General features: G+C 50.8%; 1 protein-coding gene across 7 annotated transcripts in view; it reads left to right on the top strand.

Annotated features, from left to right (window-relative positions):
- LOC135544042 (protein furry homolog) overlaps window positions 1-15,000 on the top strand; it is a 154,718-nt gene that overhangs the window by 61,392 nt on the left and 78,326 nt on the right. For all 7 annotated transcript variants that reach the window (XM_064971394.1, XM_064971395.1, XM_064971397.1 and 4 more), the window contains exons 11-19: window positions 436-539; window positions 1,977-2,085; window positions 4,032-4,118; window positions 5,069-5,240; window positions 7,500-7,632; window positions 8,000-8,107; window positions 9,780-9,906; window positions 11,341-11,451; window positions 11,812-11,976. In XM_064971394.1, coding sequence (XP_064827466.1) covers window positions 436-539; window positions 1,977-2,085; window positions 4,032-4,118; window positions 5,069-5,240; window positions 7,500-7,632; window positions 8,000-8,107; window positions 9,780-9,906; window positions 11,341-11,451; window positions 11,812-11,976 — 1,116 coding nt within the window. The remainder of the gene's footprint in view (window positions 1-435; window positions 540-1,976; window positions 2,086-4,031; window positions 4,119-5,068; window positions 5,241-7,499; window positions 7,633-7,999; window positions 8,108-9,779; window positions 9,907-11,340; window positions 11,452-11,811; window positions 11,977-15,000) is intronic.

Genomic DNA, 15,000 nt, shown 5'->3' on the forward strand with positions numbered 1-15,000 from the left:
ACACACCCATACCCACCTACCCATACCTATACACACACCCATACACACACACACCTCAACCCCCCTTATTAGCTGTGCTGGTGGAGGAAGCTGTTCGGTAGAAGGTGTTCAGGTTGAACAGGAATAGATGTCAGAGTGCCTGGAGGATACTACATGAGGGTTGTTTATGGTTCTCCTCTGGGGACAACCGGAGAACCCGTTTAGGTTCTCGACAGCACCTTTTATTCTCAGAGTGTATGTCTGGTAATGTTATTGGGTTCTGTTCGGTTCTCACTAATGGGTGGGATAGACAGTGGCACTGTGGGTAATGCTTCTCACACGATCATCCTATGGTGAAACTCGTACGTCAGTGGTAATTGGAACTAATGTGAAGCCAGACCGCTGTGTGATGTGGGCTGTTGCCGTGTGACTAACTCTTGAGGTGTGTGTTTCCAGAATAAGGATCCCAAGATGGCCCGTGTGGCTCTGGAGGCTCTCTACCGTCTCCTCTGGGTCTATATGATCAGGATCAAGTGTGAGAGCAACACCGGAACACAGAGGTACTGTACAGGGTACAACATACGCCCTGCTCGTCTGTCACCGCCAGTTTACAATGTTGTCGACAGGAGGACTTTTTCGTGTGTATCCGAGGTTTTTCAATAGCTGTCCTGGGGCCTGTACATGTGTAATGCTCTCCTTCAGTATCATACAAGAAGGATGTCATGTATTGCTTCTGTTGTGTGATATTAATCTATCCATCTCTCTTTCTCTCTCTCTCTCCCTCTCAACCTCTTCTCCGTCCCTCCCCTTTCTCTCTCTATTTCTCTCTCTCGCTCTCTCTCTCTCTCTCTCTCAACCCCTTCTCCCTCCCTCCCCCTTCTCTCTCTATTTCTCTCTCTATTTCTCTCTCTCGCTCTCTCTCTCTCTCTCAACCCCTTCTCCCTCCCTCCCCCTTCTCTCTCTATTTCTCTCTCTCTCTATTTCTCTCTCGCTCTCTCTCCCTCTCTCTCTCTCTCTGTCTCTCTCTCTCTCTCTCTCTCTCTTCCTCCCTCACTTTCTCACCCCCCTCCTCCCTCCCTTCCCTTTCTCTCTCTCTTTCCCTCACTCCCCCCTCTCTCTGTCTCTCTCTTGCTCTCTCTCTCTTTCTCTCCCTCTCTCTCCCTCCCTCCCCTTTCTCTCTCTCTCTCTCTCTCTCTCTCTGTCTCTCTCTTGCTCTCTCTCGCTCTCTCCCTCTCTCTCTCTCTCTCCCTCTCTCTCCCTTCCTTCTCTTTCTCTCTCCCTCTCTCTCTCTCTTTCTCTCCCTCTCTCTCTCTCTCTTTCTCTCCCTCTCTCTCTCTCTCTCCCTCCCTCCCCTTTCTCTCTCTCTCTCTCTCTCTCCCTGTCTCTCTCTTGCTCTCTCTCTCTTTCTCTCTCTCTCTCTCTCTTTCTCTCCCTCTCTCTCCCTTCCTTCCCTTTCTCTCTCTCTGTCTCTCTCTCTCTCTCTCTCTGTCTCTCTCTTGCTCTCTCTCTCTCTTTCTCTCTCCCTCTCTCTCTCTTTTTCTCTCCCTCTCTCCTCTCTCTCCCTTTCTTCCCTTTCTCTCTCTCTCTCTCCCCCTCTCTCTCTCTCTCTCTCTCTCTCACTTTCTCACCCCCTTCCTCCCTTCCTTCCCTTTCTCTCTCTCTTTCTCTCGCCCCCCCTCTCTCTCTCCCCTCCTCCTCTCTCTCTCTCTCTCTCTTTCTCTCGCCCCCCCCTCTCTCTCCCTGTTTCTCCCCTCCTCCTCCTCTCTATCTCTCTCTCTCTCTTTCTCTCGCCCCCCCTCTCTCTCCCCTCCTCCTCCTCTCTATCTCTCTCTCTCTTTCTCTCACCCCCCCTCTCTCTCCCCTCCTCCTTCTCTCTCTCTCCCTCTCTCTCTCTCTCTTCCTCACCCTCTTAATCCCTTCCTTCCCTTTCTCTCTCTCTTTCTCTCACCCCCCCCTCTCTCTCTCCCCTCCTCCTCCTCCTCTCTCGTTCTCTCTAGTCGTCTGACGTCCATCACCTCCACACTGTTCCCTAAGGGCAGTCGTAGTGTCGTACCCAGAGACATGCCACTCAACATCTTTGTCAAGATCATACAATTTATAGCCCAGGTGTGTATTAAGGACATACAACAAACAAACCGGATGGAAAATATCCAGATTGTGTTCAAATATTACTCTGAACAGACAGAAATATCATTATTCACAATACTACACCAGAGAGCATCGTTAATTTACAGATTATCAGTAGCTTGAAGGCCACAATTTATGCCAAATATAGAGCAGGTTGTTGCTGTTCTATATTTGAAGGATTTTGGAACATATAAGCTTGGCGCATTGTCTGTTAAACTCATGGGTACACCAGCAATGACTGTCAGTCCTGAGTTGAACGGGAGCTGCACTGTATGGATTCTATTTCTATGGTTTGTCACCGCTGTCAGTTTGCTTTTCAGAAATGTCATTTATCCGTTATTTTTACCAGGTAAGTTGACTGAAAACACGTTCTCTTTTACAGCCACGACCTGGGGACTAGTTTCAGGGGAGAGGAATGAATGAGACAATTGTAAACTGGGGATTATTAGGCAAACGTGATGGTTTGAGGGCCAGATTGGGAATTTAGCCAGGACACCGGGGTTAACACCCCTACTTGTACAATAAGTGCCATGGGATCTTTAATGGTCTCCGAGAGTCAGGACACCTGTTTAACGTCCCATCCGAAAGACAGCACCCTACACAGGGCAGTGTCCCCAATCTGAGGGATTGGGATATAAAAGAGGGAAGAGTGCCTCCTACTGGCCCTCCAACACCACTTCCAGCATCATCTGGTCTCCTATCCAGGGGCGGACCAGGACAAATCCTGCTTAGCTTCAGAGGCGAGCCAGCAGTGGTATGCAGGGTGGTTTGCTCACTGCCCTACAGCCTCTGGTCAGAAGTAGTGGACTATACAGGGTGCCATTTGGGACAAGCCAGCAGTGCAATGCAGGGTGGTTTGCTCACTGCTCTATAGCCTCTGGTCAGAAGTAGTGGACTATACAGGGTGCCATTTGGGACAAGCCAGCAGTGCAATGCAGGGTGGTTTGCTCACTGCTCTATAGCCTCTGGTCAGAAGTAGTGGACTATACAGGGTGCCATTTGGGACAAGCCAGCAGTGGTATGCAGGGTGGTTTGCTGCTGGCAAATGCAAATAAAATTGTGAGAAAAAAACGTAGGTCTACGGTTTGGAAAGCAAATGCCTACTTCTGAAAAAAGAGAAGACTGATCTGTCTGAAGATGAGAAACTTTTGTTCATTTGAAATTATATACAAAGTCAGCTTTAATTTGAGGGTATTTTATCGGGTAAACCATTGTGAAATTACAGCACTTATTGTACATAGTCACCCCATTTTAGGGGACCAAAAGTATCGGGACAAATTCACTTATATGTGTATTAAAGCAGTCAAACGTTTAGTATTTAGTCCCATATTCCTAACATGCAATGATTACATCAAGCTTGTGACTCTACAAACTGGTTGGATGCATTTTCTGTTTGTTTTTGGGTTGTTGTTGTTGTTGTTGTTTTTTTCAGATGAATTTGTGCCCAATAGAAATGAAGGGTAAATTATGTATTGTGTCATTTTGGAGTCACTTTTATTGTAAAATAAGAAAATAATATGTTTTTGAACACTTCTACATTCATGTGGATGCTAATTAATATGGATAATCCTGAATGAATCGTGAATAATGACAGACGCACAAATATCATACCTCCCCCAATGCTAACCTCCCCTGTTATTTGGGATATGATATTTGCAATGGTGAGAGGTTAGAATGTCTTGTCTGTATGACTGACAATCTGCACTTTAACCTCATAACCTCATAGTCATTTAAGTCTCCTCCGTCACACACACACACACACACACACACACACACACACACACACACACACACACACACACACACACACACACACACACACACACACACACACACACACACACACACACACACTCACTCACACCCCTCTGTCTCCTAACAGTACTCTGTAATATTGGTCCTCTTCTCCTCCTCTCTCTCTTCAGGAAAGACTTGATTTTGCCATGAAGGAGATCATCTTTGATCTGCTGTGTGTCGGGAAACCTGCCAAAGCTTTCAGTCTCAACCCAGAGGTAACAAACACAGTGGCAAGCAGGTCGGGGCCCCTAAAGCTCAGGTCTACTCCAGATAGCATTTGGACATTTCATGAGCCATGGGGCAATTTAATTTTGTTTTATTACAGGAAAGTGGCTTTAAAGCTGCAATATCTACGTTTTTGGATGACCTGACCAAATTCACTTAGAAATGTAATTTATAGATCTGTCATTCTCATTAAAAGCAAGTCTAAAAAAATTATAGTAAATATGTTCTATTTGCGCTATGTCCGTTAACTTTTCAGTTTTGTACACCAGCTTCGAACAGCTGAAAATATAATATTTGTGGTTATTTAAAATATATTCCACAGCGGTTTAGATGGTAAAATGATTCTCTACACAATACTTGCTTGTTTTGTCACATAAACTGAAATTAGGTGAACTTTTTGAATTTTAGCAAACAGGAAATGGCGGAGCGATTTCTGCATTTCTGCAAAACGGCAAAATGTTCTTTCACCCTCTTGGCAAAATGTGTAGAATAGCATGAGATTGGCTTTAAAACAGCATCATTTTCTCTGCCCCATGGCAACTAGTCTAGCAGTTCAAGTAGATAGCTATTTTCCTTTAAAAAATGGTTTTCATTGTTCGGACCTTGCAGAGAGGAGCCTCGCTAACTACACTACACCACTGACCTGATGCCTATAGCAGAAGGCCAGGGAGCCTCAAATGTATACTAATACTGTGTGTGTGTGTGTGTGTGTGTGTGTGTGTGTGTGTGTGTGTGTGTGTGTGTGTGTGTGTGTGTGTGTGTGTGGTGTGTGTTGTGTGTTGTGTGTGTTGCGTGTGTGTTGTGTGTGTGTGTGTGTATGCGTGTGCGTGTATGCGTGTGTGTGTGTGTGCGTGTGTGTGCGCGTGTGTGCGTGTGTGTGTGTGCGCGTGTGCGTGTGCGCGTGCGCGTGTGTGTGTGTGTGTGTGTTGTGTCTCCGTAGCGTATGAACATAGGTCTGAGGGCCTTCCTGGTGATAGCTGATGCCCTGCAGCAGAAGGACGGGGAGCCTCCCATGCCCAACACTGGAGCCACTCTGCCCTCTGGAAACTCTCTGAAGAAGAAGAAGACTTACCTCAGCAAGACGCTCACTGAGGACGAGGCCCAACTCATAGGTGTGTGTGCGTTTGTGTGTGTGCAGCTTGTGGGCGTGTTTGTGTGTGTGTGTGTATTTGCCCCATGAAGTGGCACTAGAGACGCTCTCCCACTAGTGATGGGGGGGAAAAAATCGATACAGTTACATATCGCAATAATATTTTATGTGATATTATGTCGATACTTTGTCTCCAAGTATCAATTTGTAAAAATAATATATTGTTTTATTTCTTTCTGTTGCTAGATAGTGTTAGCTAGCGCTAGTCGGCTGTACCTGCTTCAAAACTCTGGTATTTTTCATCCTATAGCTTGTTCTCCATCTTTTTTTTAAATAGTGAGCCAAAGATGTTTTCAGAACTTTTATTGTCGGGACTGATCAAAACCAATGTTCTCTCGCTCGCCTCTCTGCAGCAGACATGTAGTGAGCAATATGTTTAGAACATCAAATCACAATAAAATCACAGTATTGTATCACAATACATATAGAATCTTGAGAATCACAATACATATAGAATCTTGAGAATCACAATACTTATAGAATCTTGAGAATCACAATACATATAGAATCTTGAGAATCACAATACATATAGAATCTTGAGAATCACAATACTTATAGAATCTTGAGAATCACAATAAATATAGAATCTTGATGTATTTTCCATGTCTATCTGGGGTCCATGTCTATCTGGGGTCTATGTCTATCTGGGGTCTATGTCTATCTGGGGTCCATGTCTCTGGGGTCTATGTCTATCTGGGGTCTATGTCTATCTGGGGTCTATGTCTATCTGGGGTCTGGGGTCCATATCTATCTGGGGTCTATGTCTATCTGGGGTCCATGTCTATCTGGGGTCCATGTCTATCTGGGGTCCATGTCTATCTGGGGTCCATGTCTATCTGGGGTCTATGTCTATCTGGGGTCCATGTCTCTCTGGGGTCCGGGGTCTATGTCTATCTGGGGTCTATGTCTATCTGGGGTCCATGTCAGTCTGGGGTCCATGTCTATCTGGGGTCTATGTCTATCTGGGGTCTATGTCTATCTGGGGTCCATGTCTATCTGGGGTCCATGTCAGTCTGGGGTCCATGTCTATCTGGGGTCTATGTCTATCTGGGGTCTATGTCTATCTGGGGTCTATGTCTCTCTGGGGTCCGGGGTCTATGTCTATCTGGGGTCCATGTCTATCTGGGGTCTATGTCTATCTGGGGTCTATGTCTATCTGGGGTCTATGTCTATCTGGGGTCTATGTCTATCTGGGGTCCATGTCTCTCTGGGGTCCGGGGTCTATGTCTATCTGGGGTCCGGGTTCTATCTGGGGTCTATGTCTATCTGGGGTCCATGTCAGTCTGGGGTCCATGTCTGTCTGGGGTCTATGTCTATCTGGGGTCCATGTCTGTCTGGGGTCTATGTCTATCTGGGGTCCATGTCTATCTGGGGTCCGGGGTCTATCTGGGGTCCATGTCTATCTGGGGTCCATGTCTGTCTGGGGTCTATGTCTATCTGGGGTCCATGTCTGTCTGGGGTCTATGTCTATCTGGGGTCCATGTCTATCTGGGTTCTATGTCTATCTGGGGTCCATGTCTATCTGGGGTCTAGGGTCTATGTCTATCTGGGGTCTAGGTCTATCTGGGGTCCATGTCTGTCTGGGGTCCATGTCTGTCTGGGGTCCATGTCTATCTGGGGTCCATGTCTGTCTGGGGTCTATGTCTATCTGGGGTCTATGTCTATCTGGGGTCTATGTCTATCTGGGGTCTATGTCTGTCTGGGGTCTAGGGTCCATGTCTATCTGGGGTCTATGTCTATCTGGGGTCTATGTCTATCTGGGGTCTAGGGTCCATGTCTATCTGGGGTCCATGTCTATCTGGGGTCTATGTCTATCTGGGGTCTATGTCTATCTGGGGTCTATGTCTATCTGGGGTCTAGGGTCCATGTCTATCTGGGGTCCATGTCTATCTGGGGTCCATGTCTATCTGGGGTCCATGTCTATTTGGGGTCTATCTGTTGTTCCATGCAGTGAATCTGTTATTCAATGCGTTTGTATGGGCTAATAACAGTAAGGCCCAAAAAGTATTTTCATCAAATATAAATATAAAATGATCCTTGATAAGATATTTTCTTTAAAAAATTCCCTATAGCTAGTAAAGTCCAGGAAGAGTTCAGGAGCTCATTACCCTCTCTCTCTCTCTCTCTCTCTCTCTCTCTCTCTCTCTCTCTCTCTCTCTCTCCCTCTCTCTCTTTCTCTCTCTCTCTCTCTCTGTCTCTCTCTCTCTCTCTCTCTCTCTAGGTATGTCTCTGTACTACTCCCAGGTGCGTAAGGCCATAGACAGCATCCTGAGACACTTGGACAAGGAGGTGGGCCGCTGTATGATGCTCACTAACGTACAGATGCTCAACAAGGAACCAGAGGACATGATCACGTATGTCCTGTATTTACTAACTACTGTGACGCTGTGTTGAAGCCACTCAATACTAGGTGGAAAAAAAGGTTATCTTTCTGATTGGTCCTAGTGTCACTATATTACTAATCTGTCCCTCCTCATGTCCATATGTCCTACCCTTACACCCCTCCCCTCTCTCTCTCTCTCTCTCTCTCTCTCTCTCTCCCCCTCTCTCTCTATCCCCCCTCTCTCTCCCTCTCCTCCCTCTCTCTCCCTCTCCCTCTCCCCCCTCTCCCTCTCCCCCCCTCTCCCCCCTCTCTCTCCCTCTCCCCCCTCTCTCTATCCCCCCTCTCCCCCCCCTCTCTCTCCCCCTCTCTCTCCCCCTCTCTCCTTCCCTCTTTCTCAGAGGGGAGAGGAAGCCTAAGATAGATCTGTTCAGGACGTGTGTGGCAGCTATTCCTCGTATCCTCCCTGACAGCATGTCCAAACCTGAACTCATAGACCTTTTGTCACGGTGAGCGTCCCAGTCTATCAAACTGTCACGTATTCAACATTTGTTAAGTAAAAACTTCACCCTCCTGTCATGCTAATGCAACGCTAACTTGAAACACATAACTTGTACAAAACATTTAGCCTCATATGAGTCTAATGGTTTCTCCTTTCTCCTGTCAGTCTGACTGTATCTTTAGAATGTGTGGCATGTTCTAGAACCTCTCTGTGTTGTCTCTCCTGTCAGTCTGACTGTATCTTTAGAATGTGTGGCATGTTCTAGAACCTCTCTGTGTTCTCTGTCCTGTCAGTCTGACTGTATCTTTAGAATGTGTGGCATGTTCTAGAACCTCTCTGTGTTGTCTCTCCTGTCAGTCTGACTGTATCTTTAGAATGTGTGGCATGTTCTAGAACCTCTCTGTGTTCTCTGTCCTGTCAGTCTGACTGTATCTTTAGAATGTGTGGCATGTTCTAGAACCTCTCTGTGTTGTCTCTCCTGTCAGTCTGACTGTATCTTTAGAATGTGTGGCATGTTCTAGAACCTCTCTGTGTTCTCTGTCCTGTCAGTCTGACTGTATCTTTAGAATATGTGGCATGTTCTAGAACCTCTCTGTGTTGTCTCTCCTGTCAGTCTGACTGTATCTTTAGAATGTGTGGCATGTTCTAGAACCTCTCTGTGTTCTCTGTCCTGTCAGTCTGACTGTATCTTTAGAATGTGTGGCATGTTCTAGAACCTCTCTGTGTTCTCTGTCCTGTCAGTCTGACTGTATCTTTAGAATGTGTGGCATGTTCTAGAACCTCTCTGTGTTGTCTCTCCTGTCAGTCTGACTGTATCTTTAGAATGTGTGGCATGTTCTAGATCCTCTCTGTGTTCTCTTTCCTGTCAGTCTGACTGTATCTTTAGAATGTGTGGCATGTTCTAGAACCTCTCTGTGTTCTCTGTCCTGTCAGTCTGACTGTGTAGTAAAAATCGGTATTGTATATAACGGAGAAAACAACCTATTGTTGTCTGCTTGTTTTAGTAAATTCCAAAACTAAATTTAAGAAAAGTACATGTCTAAAGATGACTTTTCAACATTACCTGGTCCTGAGCACACTCACTAAATGTAATGTTGTAAAACTTCCTTCATTCTTCCTTCATCCCTATTGATGACGATGCTAGCAGCCATGTGAGTGAATGCTAGCTAGCTATTGACCGGAACATTAAGCTAGACCCCCAACACAAACAAACGGACTATACAGCTACAAGTAGTGAGTGGAGTTACAAACAAACTGTACTAAACAAGTTAAATGTCTTACCTGTGATTAAATGTTTTCCACACACGAAGCTACGTGTAGCCTACTTGAACACAGGGTCCCCACATTTTCCACCCGAATTGCCTGAGGCCACAGGGCTCTTCCCGCAGGCTCTTATTCCCTACGTGGGAGGATTACGAAGCATAGGTTTTTTACCTGGTTACTAGTACATTGAGAAAAACACCTCAGCTTTTCAACACGTTTAGTTATTTTTGTATAATAAAACATTGACAACGAAGTTGGCTCTTTTACACTGGGGGTCAGTGTGAAAGAATGTTTGTTTTCCCCAATCTGTTGGTGTAGTCAAGTGGAGTTCCTTATTATTACGTGACTATTGACTCGGAGAATCTCTAAAATGTTTGGCGTATTCTAGAACCTCTCTGTCTTCTCTCTCCTGTCAGCCTGACTGTCCACATGGACGACGAGCTCCGCCTCATCTCCCAGAATTCCTTGCAGAGCCTGCTGCTGGATTTCTCTGATTGGAGGGAGGACGTCCTGTTTGGATATACTCACTTCCTGCTCCGAGAGGTGACTATATGTTTCAGATATATTTCATTGTAGAGCAGAGGTATTCATGCACATTTTGTTGAGTGAGCTCAATTCTTTTACCTAAACGACAAAATGAACATACAAAACATAACACCACAAGTATTACATAAGGAGTTTTACACCAGGAGTATTACATATATGTATGGTGAAGCCTCAACTCAACATTGCTGTTGTTTCGTGTGACTACAGCTCCAATGATAAAAGGCTACAATAGAGACATGTTCTAATTGATAGTGGCGTCAAAGCAGACAATTCGCCCGCCCGGCATCGGTCACTACAACTCAATGCATTCTAAAATACATCACACACAGGTACAGGTACACTTCACACGCTGACAGGTACACTTCACACGCTGACAGGTACACTTCACACGCTGACAGGTACACTTCACACGCTGACAGGTACATTTCAATTAAAGGGATTTACTGAAATTCAAGTTTTAAAACCTCGAACGTGACATTGATTTTCATGGGAGGATATCTCAGTTGAATTGACAACATACTGAATATCATTTATCTGTGATCTACCTTGTATGTTCAGTATATCATGTATTGACAGCTCTGTGTGATGGCTTCCTCTCTGCTCTCTGTGATGGCTCTGTGTGATGGCTTCCTCTCTACTCTCTGTGATGGCTCTGTGTGATGGCTTCCTCTCTGCTCTCTGTGATGGCTCTGTGTGATGGCTTCCTCTCTGCTCTCTGTGATGGCTCTGTGTGATGGCTTCCTCTCTGCTCTCTGTGATGGCTCTGTGTGATGGCTTCCTCTCTGCTCTCTGTGATGGCTCTGTGTGATGGCTTCCTCTCTGCTCTCTGTGACAGCTCTGTGTGATGGCTTCCTCTCTGCTCTCTGTGACGGCTCTGTGTGATGGCTTCCTCTCTGCTCTCTGTGATGGCTCTGTGTGATGGCTTCCTCTCTGCTCTCTGTGATGGCTCTGTGTGATGGCTTCCTCTCTGCTCTCTGTGATGGCTCTGTGTGATGGCTTCCTCTCTGCTCTCTGTGATGGCTCCTTCTCTGTGTGATGGCTCCCTCTCTGTGATGGCTCTGTGTGATGGCTCCCTCTCTGTGATGGCTCTGTGTGATGGCTTCCTCACTGTGATGGCTCTGTGTGATGGCTTCCTCACTGCTGTCTGTGATGGCTCTGTGTGATGGCTTCCTCTCTGCTCTGTGTGATGGCTCTGTGTGATGGCTCCCTCACTGTGTGATGGCTTTGTGTGATGGTTCCCTTTCTGTGTGATGACTCCTCTGTGTGATGGCTCCTTCTCTGTGTGATAGCCATCACACAGAAAGAGAGCCATCTGTGATGGTTCCCTCTCTGAGTGATGGTTCCCTCTCTGTGTGATGGGTCCCTCACTGCCCTGTGTGATGGCTCTGTGTGATGCCTCTGTGTGATGGCTCTCTCTCTGTGTGCCTCCAGGTTCAGGACACACACCAGGGTCTGCAGGACTCCTCCATCAAACTACTGCTGCAACTGCTCACACAGTGGAGACTCACACTGCAGGTCCCTGGGAACAAACGGACTGCTGAGGTTTGTAGTGTGTGTAGGGTGTGTGTAATGTTTGTGTAGTGTGTCTATGTGTGTGTAGTGTGTGTGTGTGTGTGTGTGTGTAGTGTGTGTGTGTGTAGTGTTTGTGTAGTGTGTCTATGTGTGTGTAGTGTGTCTATGTGTGTGTAGTGTGTCTATGTGTGTGTAGTGTGTCTATGTGTGTGTAGTGTGTCTATGTGTGTGTAGTGTGTTTATGTGTGTGTAGTGTTTGTGTAGTGTGTCTATGTGTGTGTAGTGTGTCAATGTGTGTGTAGTGTGTCTATGTGTGTATTTTACTGAGTGTACATGCATGTCTGCTTCAGTGTGTTATATCTAACTCTCCCTCCCTCCCTCCCCCCCCAGGCCAGTCCCAGACTACCAGACCGTAGTCCTCACTGCTCAGTGCTTCATGCTGTAGAAGGCCTGGCTCTGCTGCTCCTCTGCTCCTGTCAGACCAGCACACGCAAACTGGCTGTGTCTGTTCTCAGAGAAATACGCATTCTCTTCAATACTATAGGACACGCAGAGGTATGGAGGGAGGGAGGGAGGGAGGGAGAAGAGGGAGGGAGGGAGGGAGATAAGGAGAAGAGGGAGGGAGGGAGGGAGGGAGGGAGGGAGGGAGGGAGAAGAGGGAGGGAGGGAGGGGAGGAGGGGAGGGAGGGGGGGGGAGGGAGGGAGGGAGATAAGGAGAAGAGGGAGGGAGGGAGGGGAGGAGGGGAGGGAGGGAGGGAGGTATGGAGGGAGGGAGGGAGATAAGGAGAAGAGGGAGGGAGGGAGGGAGGGAGGGAGGGAGGGAGGGAGGGAGGGAGGGAGGGGGGAGGGAGGGGAGGGAGGGAGATAAGGAGAAGAGGGAGGGAGGGAGGGAGGGAGGGAGGGAGGGAGGGAGGGAGGGAGGGAGGGGAGGGGAGGGGAGGGGAGGGAGGGAGATAAGGAGAAGAGGGAGCGAGGGAGGGAGGGAGGGGAGGGAGGGAGATAAGGAGAAGAGGGAGGGAGGGAGGGAGGGAGGGAGGGAGGGAGGGAGGGAGGGAGGGAGGGAGGGAGGGAGGGAGGGAGGGGAGGGGAGGGGGAGGGGGGGGAGGGGGAGGGGAGGGAGGGAGAGGGGAGAGAGGAGGGAGATAAGGAGATAAGGAGAAGAGGGAGGGAGGGAGGGAGGGAGATAAGGAGAAGAGGGAGGGAGGGAGGGAGGGAGGGAAGGAGATAAGGAGATAAGGAGAAGAGGGAAGGGCTGGTAGACTGTCTGTCTTCAGGGAGATACACATCCTCTTCAATAACATCTGACATGCACAGGGAGGGAGGAGAGGCACAGAGGGAGGGAGGGGCACGGAGGGAGGGAGGAGAGGCACAGAGGGAGGAGAGGCACAGAGGGAGGGAGGAGAGGCACAGAGGGAGGGAGGAGAGGCACAGAGGGAGGGAGGAAGGAGAGGCACGGAGGGAGGGAGGAGAGGCACAGAGGGAGGGAGGAGAGGCACAGAGGGAGGGAGGAGAGGCACAGAGGGAGGGAGGAGAGGCACAGAGGGAGGGAGGAGAGGCACAGAGGGAGGGAGGAGAGGCACAGAGGGAGGGAGGAAGGAGAGGCACGGAGGGAGGGAGGAGAGGCACAGAGGGAGGGAGGAGAGGCACAGAGGGAGGGAGGAGAGGCACAGAGGGAGGGAGGAGAGGCACGGAGGGAGGGAGGGTTGGAGGGAGGAGAGGCACGGAGGGAGGGAGGAGAGGCACAGAGGGAGGGAGGAGAGGCACAGAGGGAGGGAGGGGCACGGAGGGAGAGAGGGTTGGAGGGAGGAGAGGCACGGAGGGAGGGAGGAGAGGCACGGAGGGAGAGAGGGTTGGAGGGAGGAGAGGCACGGAGGGAGGGAGGAAGGGAGGGAGGAGAGGCACGGAGGGAGGGAGGAAGGGAGGGAGGAGAGGCACGGAGGGAGGGAGGAAGGGAGGGAGGAGAGGCACGGAGGGAGGGAGGGAGGGAGGGAGGGAGGAGAGGCACAGAGGGAGGGAGGGGCACGGAGGGAGGGAGGGTTGGAGGGAGGAGAGGCACGGAGGGAGGGAGGGGCACGGAGGGAGGGAGGGTTGGAGGGAGGAGAGGCACGGAGGGAGGGAGGAAGGGAGGGAGGAGAGGCACGGAGGGAGGGAGGAAGGGAGGGAGGAGAGGCACGGAGGGAGGGAGCAAGGGAGGGAGGAGAGGCACGGAGGGAGGGAGGGAGGGAGGGAGGGAGGGAGGAGAGGCACAGAGGGAGGGAGGGGCACGGAGGGAGGGAGGGAGAGGCACGGAGGGAGGGAGGGAGGAGAGGCACAGAGGGAGGGAGGAGAGGCACGGAGGGAGGGAGGAAGGGAGGGAGGAGAGGCACGGAGGGAGGGAGGGAGGGAGGGAGGAGAGGCACAGAGGGAGGGAGGGGCACGGAGGGAGGGAGGGAGAGGCACGGAGGGGGAGGGAGGGAGGAGAGGCACAGAGGGAGGGAGGGGCACGGAGGGAGGAGAGGCACAGAGGGAGGGAGGGTTGGAGGGAGGAGAGGCACAGAGGGAGGGAGGGTTGGAGGGAGGAGAGGCACAGAGGGAGGGAGGGGCACGGAGGGAGGGAGGGAGAGGCACGGAGGGAGGGAGGGAGGAGAGGCACAGAGGGAGGGAGGGGCACGGAGGGAGGAGAGGCACAGAGGGAGGGAGGGTTGGAGGGAGGAGAGGCACAGAGGGAGGGAGGAAGGAGAGGCACGGAGGGAGGGAGGAGAGGCACGGAGGGAGGGAGGGAGGAGAGGCACAGAGGGAGGGAGGGGCACGGAGGGAGGGAGGGAGAGGCACGGAGGGAGGGAGGGAGGAGAGGCACGGAGGGAGGGAGGGTTGGAGGGAGGAGAGGCACAGAGGGAGGGAGGGGTACGGAGGGAGGGAGAGGCACGGAGGGAGGGAGGGAGGAGAGGCACAGAGGGAGGGAGGGGCACGGAGGGAGGAGAGGCACAGAGGGAGGGAGGGTTGGAGGGAGGAGAGGCACAGAGGGAGGGAGGAAGGAGAGGCACGGAGGGAGGGAGGGAGGAGAGGCACGGAGGGAGGGAGGGAGGAGAGGCACAGAGGGAGGGAGGGGCACGGAGGGAGGAGAGGCACAGAGGGAGGGAGGGTTGGAGGGAGGAGAGGCACAGAGGGAGGGAGGAAGGAGAGGCACGGAGGGAGGGAGGGAGGAGAGGCACGGAGGGAGGGAGGGAGGAGAGGCACAGAGGGAGGGAGGGGCACGGAGGGAGGAGAGGCACAGAGGGAGGGAGGGGCACGGAGGGAGGGAGGAGAGGCACAGAGGGAGGGAGGGTTGGAGGGAGGAGAGGCACAGAGGGAGGGAGGGTTGGAGGGAGGAGAGGCACAGATGGAGGGAGGGGCACGGAGGGAGGGAGGGAGAGGCACGGAGGGAGGGAGGAAGGAGAGGCACGGAGGGAGGGAGGCAGGAGAGGCACGGAGGGAGGGAGGGAGGGAGGGAGGGAGGGAGGGAGGGAGGGAGGGAGGGAGGGAGGGAGGGAGGGAGGGAGGGAGGGAGGGAGGGAGGGAGGGAGGGAGGGAGGGAGGGAGGGAGGGAGGGAGGGAAGAGAG

Source organism: Oncorhynchus masou, chromosome 8 (genome assembly GCF_036934945.1).
Source record: "Oncorhynchus masou masou isolate Uvic2021 chromosome 8, UVic_Omas_1.1, whole genome shotgun sequence".
In the NCBI taxonomy this organism is placed as follows: Eukaryota; Metazoa; Chordata; class Actinopteri; order Salmoniformes; family Salmonidae; genus Oncorhynchus; species Oncorhynchus masou.